The sequence below is a fragment of the Triticum aestivum genome, chromosome 3D (assembly GCF_018294505.1).
Source record: "Triticum aestivum cultivar Chinese Spring chromosome 3D, IWGSC CS RefSeq v2.1, whole genome shotgun sequence".
In the NCBI taxonomy this organism is placed as follows: Eukaryota; Viridiplantae; Streptophyta; class Magnoliopsida; order Poales; family Poaceae; genus Triticum; species Triticum aestivum.
In genome coordinates this window covers 419,843,587-419,855,507 of record NC_057802.1, presented here as the reverse complement: position 1 = coordinate 419,855,507, position 11,921 = coordinate 419,843,587, and the positions used below count along the sequence as shown (strand labels likewise).

General features: G+C 47.8%; 2 protein-coding genes across 2 annotated transcripts; both read right to left on the bottom strand.

Annotated features, from left to right (window-relative positions):
• Window positions 1-2,479: 2,479 nt before the first annotated feature.
• Window positions 2,480-5,014, bottom strand: LOC123074808 (L-type lectin-domain containing receptor kinase SIT2-like). The gene has a single exon (XM_044497551.1). It carries the CDS (start codon window positions 4,616-4,618, stop codon window positions 2,555-2,557), a length of 2,064 nt encoding a protein of 687 aa, XP_044353486.1. The 5' UTR covers window positions 4,619-5,014; the 3' UTR covers window positions 2,480-2,554.
• A 1,745-nt stretch (window positions 5,015-6,759) lies between these two features.
• LOC123074807 (L-type lectin-domain containing receptor kinase SIT2-like) lies at window positions 6,760-9,381 on the bottom strand. Its single transcript, XM_044497550.1, has one exon. The coding sequence runs from the start codon at window positions 9,200-9,202 to the stop codon at window positions 7,133-7,135; it is 2,070 nt and encodes a 689-aa protein (XP_044353485.1). The 5' UTR covers window positions 9,203-9,381; the 3' UTR covers window positions 6,760-7,132.
• Window positions 9,382-11,921: the final 2,540 nt, after the last annotated feature.

The following is an 11,921-nucleotide window of genomic DNA, read 5'->3' as shown; positions in this document are numbered from 1 at the left end:
CCAATCTCTCGCAAACCACGAGACGTCTACAAGTGAAAGTGAAGGGTAGAAGAGGTACAAGTATTTTCTTGGTACGCTGCCGATGAACACAAGGAAGACTTGCAACGCCTCAAAGGCCCGCATCCATAAATAGTGACTGATCACGTGTTAAATTTGCTTCTCTGCGTCCAGATACTTCATCATACTATAAATCTGTGATCATTTCTAGAAAAGCGTGCAAACAATAAAATCCAGTAGATCAGATACAGTACTACCTTTATCTTTGTCGGTGATGTCCACTATCTCCGTGCCCAGCTCCGGATACATGGCGGCAACCGCAGCTCCGGCTCCTGCGGCTCCTCCGCGTTGGCCTGCGCATACATCTTCGCTTCGATCTCGTCGAAGAGCGCGTCGGTCGCCGCCCGTCCCTGCCAAATTAACTGAGGTTAGCCTTCACATATGCCTCATCCTGGATGGGCTCTGGGATGGCCTGTTGCTCCGCCATCTCGACCGCTTGCACACCCATGAACTCTGTCTCCGCGTCCTTCATGTTGAAGCCCGGAGCCGGAGCCGGCGCCAGCTCCTCCTTCTTCGGATCCGGCACCTCCATCGGAGTCGGCTGTTGCTCCTCATCCTCCCCTGCCTCCAGCTGCTCCTCATCCTCCTGCTCGGGCGAGTCCGGAGGCAAGTCGGCTGCGATGCATGTGGCATGCTTCGCCCAAATCTCCTGCTCAATCTAGAACCGGCGCTCCAGCGTGAGCATAGCATAGGTGGTCTTGTTTTGCCGAACCATGGCGATGTCAGATGGAGTGGGAAGAGCGGGAGAGAGATGGTGGATGGGCTTGAGCTGGCGGCACGAAAAGGGAGGAGGTGGATGTGGCTAGGGTTGGGGACGCCAGCCGACTTAAATAACTGAATTTGGCCTCGAGCGGCGTGTCGGAGCGGTGCCACGCGGTGATCACACCCCCCACAGTAGCAGCAAAGGAGGCGTTTGTGGAACCGCCAGGTTTCCGACCGATTCCCTGTAGGACGCTTTCGCCAGTTTGACGTGACGGACGCGCCCGTGCGCCCCATATTCAACACATATCTAGGCTGGATATTAGGGGTGCCGGTCAGCCTGAACGTTTGAGGCCAACTTAAGAGCCGTCTAAATCTTCTTGACGGGCCAGTGGCCGGGCCATCCGCAGAGACGTTTAAGGCTGGTTTGAGGCGCCGACTGTAGATGCCCTAACGCCCAACGATCAGATACGTCCATGCGTGTGATCCGACGGCCGAGGAGCTCAATTTGGCGTGAGAGCTTTGGTGGCTCAGTTTTATCAGCGCCCTAGATCTGGAGGCTCAACATTTCCGTCACACCCGCCGCCCCCGCTCGCAGTCGAGAGGAGATCATGTCTATGCTCTCGCCGGGGAATTAAAGCGATCTACAATGCGGCAGCCGCGACCGCGGAAGCCCTCCTGAAGCAGCGCACCGAGCTCGAGATCTTAATCAGAGCCATTAGCGCTAGTAAGCACGGGCACGTGGATACAGGAGGGTGGTGGCGACCTGGCCTGCAGCGTGGACAGGAGCACGCCGGTGGGGGACCACCGAGGATCTGGAGGCTTGCTGCTGGCGGCGGCTGATGTTGGACGGCGGGGCGGAGCAGAGTCCGGGTGCAGGGCGTTGGCCCGTGCTGGGGAGGTGGTGGCGACCGGTGCTGAGGGGTGAGGGCAACGGGGCAGAAGCACCACCCGGAGGCGCTGTAATGTGGACGGGGCATGGACGATCCAATCGGGCCAGATCCAACTGGGGAGTTCCGGGCAGGCAATCTGGACTGGGAATGAGGTAGAATTCTTCATTGTCCGATCCAGTTAGGAAGTTCCGGGCAATCTGGACGGGGCAGTGGTTCTACAGGATTTAACCGAGCAAGAAATTTAAGAGGCAATGGAGCTTGCGGACGACCTATATGTTAGCAAGATCGGTGTGGCAACGAACTGTTTGGCAACTGTAAATCATCTACAAGATGAGTACCGCAGTGCTATGGAAGAGTATGAAGATTTTAGCGTGGATCACAAGACTACAGGTACAAATTATGAAGCCCATTCTCTAGCTAAAGCTGCCGTGTCACTAGATCCAGCGCGCCCGTGTGTGGCTTCTAAATCTTCCTGATATTGCTTGTGTCCCAAAATCTTTTTTGATTGAATAAAAACTAGCGACACCACTAAAAAAGGATCGATCTGAGGGATCACGTGTGGTGGGAAGAAAAAAAATACTAGGGCTGCAACTTGTATTTCCATGAGACCGTAGAACAATATATGAAAATTCCTTATACAATGGAATATTACACATGGTTATATATGTGTTTTGACACATTATAGGTACTGTAGTATTTATCATAAATGGTACTTCCTCCGTCCCATAATATAAGAGCATTTTGCAAGCTCTTGCAAAATGCTCGAGCTTGCAAAATGCTCTTATATCATGGGACGGAGGGAGTACAACCTAGTAGTAGGATGTATTTCCCCATATATAGCTAAAGGCCCCATGAAAAATATACAATGAAACACCCATAACAGTGCTAAGGGCTAGGAATTTTTTTTATCTCCCTCCCGAGAGGCCTGACAATGTAGCAATGCTTGTCATGAGCTGTGGATTTGACACGCTAGAAGGGTTGAATCCCCTGTTTTCCATCAAGGCTTGCATGCTGAAGCTCATATCGGTTGGTGCGAACTCTGGTAATGGCATGTCTCCGTTGAGGTATTGCATGACTTGATGCATGCTAGGCCTTGTGCTAGCAAAGGGTTGTGAGCACAATAGACCAAGCTTCAGGACCAGGCATGCCTCATCTGTTTTGCACTTGCCTTGGAGCCTCTGGTCTATTATCTCCACCATTGTTCCTTTCTGCCAATTCTCAAGTACCAAGTCAACCAACATAACTCGATCGCCATTTGCATCCTGCTTGACAGGCCTTTGCCCGCAGGTGACCTCAAGAAGGAATATGCCAAAGGCAAAAACATCCGTAAGAGCAGACAGCTTGCCTGTGCGTAACAGTTCTGGGGCAAGGTAACCCATGGTACCGACCACACGTGTGGTATGTGGGTCAGTACCATGATCATACGATTTTGCAAGGCCAAAATCTCCTAGTCGCCCATTTAATTCGCTATCGAGAAGCACATTGCTTGCTTTGATATCTCTGTGGATGATAGCTTTATCCCACTTCTCATGGAGGTAGAGCAGGCCACATGCAACTCCTTCGATGATATGAAACCGCATTGCCCAATCTAGTAAGGGCATTTCTTGTTCACAGTGCAGGTACTTGTCAAGACTACCATTTGGCATGTAATCATAGACCAAAAGGAGTTCACCTTTTCCCCTGCAATAGCCAAGTAACTGCACGAGGTTGCGGTGACGAAGGCGGCCCATGCTAACAATCTCAGTAATGAATTCCTTTGTTCCCTGCTTTGAATCATGTGACAATTTCTTCACCGCAACCTCCAATTGAGATGTAGGAAGTATGCCTTTATACACCTTTCCGAATCCTCCTGCTCCGAGTATGTTCTTATTATTAAATCCTTGTGTGCCTATGAACAAATCCTTATACGGGAATCGATGTGGCCCAAACTCGATCTCCCAGTCTTCTTGTAGCTCGGTATATGCCAATTTCCTTCGAGCAAATAAAATGATGATAATTCCAGCAATAAGGATGAATGCTGCAATGACTATTGGCAGGACAATCTTTAAGACCTTTGAGTGAGGCTTTGGGCCAACATGAGGTAACTGTGGCAGCTTGGTTGTGTCAATCCCAGGAGCAGTCTTTCCCATGCTGAAGCTCCAGCCAAGTATGTAGTATCTTGACTTGATGACTCCAGTTGCGGACGAGAAGCCAATGTATGCCGTGTCTGTGAAAACTGTTGAGAGATCATAGATGGTTGACAGTAATGGTCTTGCAGGCTTGGCCATTTTGATGGGAGCCAAAGTTACATCGACCTTTGTAGCTCCTCCGTCATACTCTACCCACACCTGCATCATCTCACGGCTAATGAGGCTCAAGTTCTTGAACATACCAGTTTTGTCATCAAAGAAGCCAGCATCATGGGATTGCACAGAGTGGAGACTATTTATGTTGATACCAACATGGTTGCCATTGATGTCCTGGAACTCACTATTTTGATTGGTGTCAAGCTCCACCGCAAATATATGGTTGCTTGCTTTACCGTTGTTCTGGTTGTTGAGGAGCCCCAAGTACTGGGCTGGCAACGCACTGGAGAAATTCTTGTTTCTGGTGACGAAGAAGGCCATGCCATCAGCACTCTTGTCAGGGTAGGCGGAGAGGATGCTGAAGACGAAGCTGATAGAAAAAGACTGTACATAACCACTAGGCGACGTGCGGAAGTGTAGAGGAGTTGGGTATAGAGCATGGCCTTGGAGGTTAAAGGTGCCATTTGTTAGTTCAAGGAGTCCATCTGGTGTGATTGTGGCAGCTCCATCAAGGCTGAGGTTAGCTTGGGCGAAGCCGGAGTAGACAAACTGGTCATTAGCAATGGTGAAGGGTGCTCGGTTGAGGCAAATGAACAGGAAGAAGAGTTGGCATGGAATGAAACACTTATGTTTCTTGTCAAGCATGGGTGTGACCCATGACATCTCAAGAATATGCAAGAACATAGTATTTTGCAAGTATAACTGTGAACAATGGTTTCCAGTTGCCCTCTACTTCTAGGACTTCTAGGAGCCTGTTCTTCATTTTTAGCGGAATTGACTCAGCCAGCGAGCATGACAGACATGTTAAACCAGATGATTTCCTAAAACTTTCTTTGAAAGGTTTAATATTATCACAGGGATTTATAATTTTTTGTCTGCTAGAGTAATCCAATATGATACTAGCTTTCAGTGGAATTGACTCAGCCAGTTAGCATGAATTGCAAGTTGGCCTTAGTCGTCTGTGGGAGAGTCCCTATCAATAGCAGTTGGCCAATGGCATTAATTACTAGTTCTGATTTTTTCAAACACATGTTGAACCAGATGATTTCCTAAAACTTTCTTTGAAAGGCTTAATATTACCACAGGGTTTATAATTTTTTGTCTGCTAGAGTAATCCAATATGATACTAGCTTTCAGTGGAATTGACTCAGCCAGCTAGCATGACTTGCAAGTTGGTCTTAGTCGCCTGTGGGATAGTCCCTATCAATAGAAATTGGCCAATGGCATTAATTACTAGTTCGGATTTTTTCAAACATATGTTGGACCAGATGATTTCCTAAAACTTTCTTTGAAAGATTTAATATTATCACAGGAATTTATAATTTTTTGTCTGCTAAAGTAATCCAATATGATACTAGCTTTTAGTGGAATTGACTCAGCCAGCTAGCATGACTTGGAAGTTGGTCTTAGTCATCTGTGGGAGAGTCCCTATCAATAGCAACTGGCCAATGGCATTAATTACTAGTTCAGATTTTTTCAAACACATGTTGGACCAGACGATTTCCTAAAACTTTCTTTGAAAGGTTTAGTATTATCACAGGGATTGATAATTTTTTATCTGCTAGAGAAATCCAATATGATACTAGCTTTTAGTGGTGGACTCGTGGTTGTTACTTTAAGAGCATTTTGACAAAGGGGGTGTTTATCATGTTTTGTAGTTCAATAAGATCTTTACGGTCTAATTTCCATGAAATGTTCATTATCTCATTTGGTCAAAAGTAATGTCACCATCATATAGTTTATTGTTCAACACACTAGCCAACTGCTAACCAGATAGCGATATTAAAGTTAGCGTGAACTGCATAAAACTGGTATTATTCGATGTATCTCTGAAGGCTAGTTCTCGCCAATGGAAGTCTCCTTGCTGATTCTCAGTATCCACATTTCTTCATCATTTAGAAAGTTCCAACAAATGCATCGCTCTCTAGACTTTGGTTTCAGTTCATCACCGTAGCCAGTTCCTCTGAAGTCATACTAACCATGCCAGATAGGGCTGCGCAGGCCAGAGGCAGTAGCTCAACAGCTAAGCTGAGACAGGCTGAAATAAAAAGGAAGATAAAAGCCAAGGGAGGGTCCAGGCGCAAAGATCCACTAGCTAACCTGAGTCGACGACGCTTGCCACATCAGCAGCCACTCGAAGCGAAGCTGTCTGCGACCAGAGACTGGAGATGAGGTCAAGCATCGACGCATCCTGCTGCCTGCACAAAGGTCTCCATAGGTGCAAAAAGATGATCAATTTGTAGAAGGTGTCAGCTGGGTGTTTAAAAAAGATGCCCCCAATAAGGGTCTTGTTCGTAATGTTCCAGAGTGGCCAAGCAGAGCGGCGAAACCGAGCCAAGTAACCCGACGAGCTTTCCCGGATAACCCCTTGCCTAACGTGCAAAGTCCACAGGTGACCACTTGCACCTGATTGCATCCCTAACAAACCTAAAGAAGATGTGATCCACATACTCATCTTCACCAGATCAGGTACATTTCCCATCCCCAGGGCCGTGGTGCTTGAGGATCTGGTCTGCACTGGGAAGCCTTCCCCTAACCAGTTGCCAGAGAAAATTTCCTGAGTTTTATTGCAGTAGAGTACCTCTTTCCAGAGAGCCCACCCTTGGTCGCCAACGCGGTCACCAGTTGGCACGCAGGAAGTGAGAGCAACGGTCATTTTCCCTTAAGATAGTTCTTTGGACAATGTGTCTTAAGATATTTTTTTTAGTATATACCTTAAAATTCTTACTCTTTGTTCCGCGCCTCTTGTTGAGTGGAAGCCATATTTACACCTTGCCTCTTACAAGGGGGGTGGGAATGAAACATGATATCTAGAACAAAAAAATTACAATTTCACTCTAGCTCTTTCTTGTTTTTGTAATGGAACTATTAACAATATCTTCACCCTAGCTTGTTTTGCAACAAGAACTATAATAAACTAGCCTGTCTCCATGTAATTTTGTTGTGAAACTTAATAGACTAGCACTTCCTTTCGTGTTTGTGTGCCTGTTTGATTTAGCCTGTCTCCATGTACCCACTGTGCCATTTATTACAAGGCCTTGAACAAATATCAAATTTATATACACAATCTCCACATAAAAATAACTGGTGTGAAACTTAAGAACTGTAGAACTTGCAGTCACAAATCCGGTTATGTGTGCATGCCAAACATATGAGCAAGCACACCCTGCAGTATTGATGCATATGTGTGCCATCTACTTATCTTCCTCCTGAAAGGCTTGACATTGTGCCAAAGCTCGTTGCTGATGAAGAATGTGATATGATGCAAGGGTTGAAACCTTCGCTCTGCATCAAAGCCAGCATGCAGAAGCTTAAATGTGTTGGCATCAACTCCGGTAGTGGCATTTCCTTGTTGAGGTACTGCATGATTTGCCTCATAGTTGGCCTTATGTTTGTAAATGGGTGAGAGCACAATAATCCTAGCTTTAGTGCTAAGCATGCTTCACCGACATCATATTCGCCTTGAAGCTTGATGTCCACTGCATCATTGAGTGAACCTTTATGCCAATGTTCAAGCACCCAGTCAACTAGCATGAGATGGCCTTCCTCCGTATCTTCCATGATGGGCTTTTGCCCACAGGTGACCTCAAGAATGAACACACCGAAGGAAAATACATCCGTAAATGGGGTTGCCTTGCCAGTGCGTGCAAGCTCTGGAGCTAGGTATCCTATGGTGCCAACAACACGTGTGGCTTCTGGGTCGCTACCATGGTCATACAACCTTGCAAGACCAAAGTCACCTATTCGTCCACTGATCTCGGTATCGATGAGCACATTGCTTGCCTTGATGTCTCGATGTATGATAATTTTCTCACACTCCTCGTGAAGGTAGAGTAATCCATTTGATACACATTTGATGATTTGAAACCGCTGAGACCAATCCAAAGTAGGCTTTCCATCTTTGCCATATAAGTATTTGTCTAGGCTTCCATTTGGCATATAATCATATACTAAAAGAAGCTCACCTTTTCGCCGGCAATATCCCAGTAATTGGACAAGATTGCGGTGTTGAAGGCGGCCTATGCTAACAATCTCTGCAATGAATTCCTTCATTCCTTGTTTTGAGTCGTGCGACACCTTCTTCACAGCGATATTGAATCTTGATATACGCAACACCCCTTTGTATACCTTTCCGAACCCTCCACCACCTAGTAGGTTCTTGTCTTTAAATCCTTCTGTGGCATCAAACAAATCCTTGTACGAGAACCGGTGCGGCCCATACTCAACCTCCCAATCTTCACATAGCTCAGCATACCTTAGATTCTTCCGTATGAGCAGAAAGATGGTAGCAGTTACTGCAAAGAGGAACACCACAATTCCTATTGGTAAAAGTATATGTAATCTCATGGACTGAGCCTTCTGACCACGACGAGGCAGCTCAGAGAGTTTGGAAATGTCGATGGGTGGAGCGAGGCTGTCCATGCCAAAGCTCCAACCAAGCACATAGTGCTGCGCGCTGACTGTGCCTGTAGAGGATGAGAAGCCAATATATGCTGGACTAGTGATTACTGTCGAGAGATTAAAAGTGGTTGAAAGCAGTGGCCTCTCAGGTTTTGCCAGATTGATGGGGGCCATGGTCACGTTGATCTGTATGGCCTCTCTATCATAGTTCACCCACACTTGCATCGCCTTGTGGCTATTGAGTGCCAACCTCTCAAAGATGCCACTCTGATTACTGTAATAGCCAGCATCATGAGATTGCACAGAGTGAAGATTGTTGATGTTGATGCCGATGTGGTTGCTGTTGATGTCTTCTAAGTCATAATTTTGGATAGTGTCAAGCTCAACCGCAAAAATGTGGTTGTTTGGGTCACCATTATTCTGGTCACTGAAGAGGCCCAAGTACTGGGTTGGGAATGCAGCTGAGAAATTCCTGGTTGGTGCAATGAAGAAGGCAAGGCCATGACCACTCAAGTCAGGGTCGGCGGAGAGGATGGCAAACACAAACGATACAGAGAAAGAGTGCACCGTGCCATTGGGAGATTTGTGGAAGCGCATGGGGTTTGGATGGAATGCATGGCCTTTAACCCGAGCTGTACCATTGGTCAGCTCGAGGAGACCGCTCGGCGTGATCCTGGCATTGCCATCGAGGGCGAGGTTGCTGCCGGTGAAGCCTGAGTATACAAATTGATCGTCCTCATTGCCAGTACTGCGAGCAGCAAGGCTAAGGCTTATGACTAGTTTGAAGAAAATAATCTTCTTGCTAGGCATGTCTGCAATTCTGTATTTTGTGGATCTGCGATGTGGTTTGCAGTGGTGCACTTGCATCTACTTTGTTTGGCTGTTCATTATAGCGGAGTTGGGCTACTTGTAGTTACTTAGGCACCACTTGTTGTCCGAGTCTTCTGCATACTTTTCTTAGTTCCTTCCTTCGTGCTTGCTTCTTCCTAGTCTATAAGGATGCATCTAGTAATATTGAAGATGAGTTTGAATGAAAATGAGACATGTTGCCCAGGTCAGCAATAAAATAATTAAAGCCGCCAAGGACTCATAGGTCGGCACATAAATAAGTTTCAGAGAATCCAAGCATATCCCACATCATTTAGTTGTTAAATGTTTCCTTCAACTGAGCATTTTGTCATTGCTGGTAACCAAATAGTCAAGCTATATTTTTCGTTGTTGTATTCTTGTAGGCAACCAGTGGTAGGGTTTCCAGTACCGTGGGTTTCTTTGTGTGGTTCAGCTGCTGCTTTCTGATCCTTCTCGTCACTACAACAGGCTGTCAATGAACACAAACTGGAACGGCTGTTGACTTTGAACTCCTGCTAGCTGGTCACCCAGTGAAAGCCAGACAAAATTTGGCTGATTTCTCTTATGTAGCAACGATGGGACGCTTTGGTTTTTTTTAGAAAAAGAGGACGACCCCCGGCCTCTGCATCTGGACGATGCATACAACCATTTTATTAACGGGCTTGCTAAAAATCAGTCGACTGAGTTTAACCAAGTCTCAGTCGACCATGCAACATTTTTTTTCAACGCTTGCAACTTTTTTTCTACCGGTTGCAGCATTCGTCTTGTTGGTTGTAGCATGTTGTCCCTCATCGATTGTAGCATATCGTCTCACCGGTTGTAACATCTGGCATTGACGGTTGTAGCATTTTAATCACACCAGCTGCAACACCAATTTTCATTGCTGGTAAAACCGTTGCAACATTTTTCATCATCGGTTGTAGCATCTAGCCGTGCCGCTTGCAGCAAAAGAACTATGCTGACGTCACTCGACTGAGACTTGGTTAAGTCTCAGTCGACTGAGTTCTAGACAGACCCTTTTATTAATTATTGACACAAGATCTTACAAAGTCATACAACAGTAAGACTAAAGCCATCGTCTAAGCAACATCTGTCGCTACTCCTATCCAGTTGATGAAGGGGCGCTGAAAGTCTAGGCCTATTACAAAATAGACCTTGCAGCCAAACCTAACATCTAAGACTTGAGTTCCCAACCAGGACGCCTGCCGGGTATGGGCACCCACTAGTCCGGCGTGCTCCTCAACCAGGACGCCTGCCGAGTATGAGGCTGCCGCAGCCACCTGCCACCAATCCATCTTCAGAGTTGTACTGCTGCATCTACCTTGCCCGGTCTAGCTGCCGCCGACGCCAGACAGCGTCACCCTCCTGCGCGAGTCCATCTCCGCTCATCGGGCGCCGAGTCTTCACTGCGCCACGCCGCCGAGATCCGCCGTCATCAATGGGCAAGATGAAACACCGCTCCTCCTCTTGTCCCCTCCAACCAGCACTTGCTCCAAAACGGTGCCCCCAGGAGGGAGAACGACACCGAAGGCACCGTCATCGTCCGATCCGGTAGACCCAGATCTAGGGTTCCCCCGGAACTTCCCGATCAGGTTGACGTGACCTGCAACGACGATGCCTCGAGAAGGGAACGACGTCCGAGACACCGCCATCGTCCGCCAAGACCGCAGCCAGGCGCGATTTTCACCGGAAGCCACGTCTTCCCAACCCCGCGGCTGGCTGGAACCGAGCAGAACCTCGCCACGAAGACGTACGTCGCTGTCGGTACTCCGGCAGAGATCCGGCATCTCCTCACCGGCCCCTCCACACGCCGCCGGTTGGCGGAAGGCCTCCCCGTGACGGATCCAATCGGGGCGTTGGATCCACAGTCTCCGCCGTCACCATCCCGACCAGAACAGCCCACCCCGCCGGATGGGGCGCTGCCACCGCCGCCGTCCATTGAGGGCCGCCGCTCCGCCGGCTATGGTGCTTCGGCCACCGCCGCACGGCCTGGGGTCGCCACCCCAGCCGCCGCCTTCAGATCGCACGAGAGGAACCGCCCATGCCGCCTTAGATGAGATCCGCCGCGTCCACCCGCCCAGGTGCCTTCGGCACCGGGCCCGCCGCCACCGCGGCCCACGTCGGCGGCAGCGACGGCAGGAGGAGGCGCTAGAGGGTGCTGGCGGCGCTAGGGTTTCGGGGCCCCTGGCGTCGCCCAGGGGGAGGCGACGCGAGGGGGCGAGGCGACGCGGCTGATGTATGCCTCGATGATCCTACGCTTTGGTGTAGAGAGGACGACGTCATTGAGGTAGAAATGGTGATTCATGAGTGTAATGAAGGTATTTTTTATTCTGATTTCAGTTCAGCAGAAGTTTGTATTAAGTTTTTTTTCACTGAGCAAATATCATCCAATCTGTTTTTTGTTTAGTTTTTAGGGGTACACGTACATATTGGCAGTTTTGTGTTATGATATCGATTAATCTTGGAAAGCTATGTACTACCTTTGTTCCATATTAAGTGTCGCTGATTTAGTGCAAAGTTATACCAAAACAGCGACACTTGGAACAGAGGGAGTTGATGATACTTTTTTTCTTCGGTTATGGAGGTTACTTGTGGAATATATTTTCATGTAATTTTGTTGCAGGTTCTTTTCCTCTGATGAGGACATCCCTGCTACTATTAGACCCACAACCCTAGTTGTTCTTCAACTCCAGAAAACAAAGGCTAGTCAGCTCGTGCACACCAATCAAATTATTAA

What these genes read in the sequence shown, in the direction of transcription:
- LOC123074808 (XM_044497551.1), bottom strand. Translation starts at nt 4,618, where the DNA reads ATGTTCTTGCATATTCTTGAGATGTCATGGGTCACACCCATGCTTGAC.
- LOC123074807 (XM_044497550.1), bottom strand. Translation starts at nt 9,202, where the DNA reads ATGCAAGTGCACCACTGCAAACCACATCGCAGATCCACAAAATACAGA.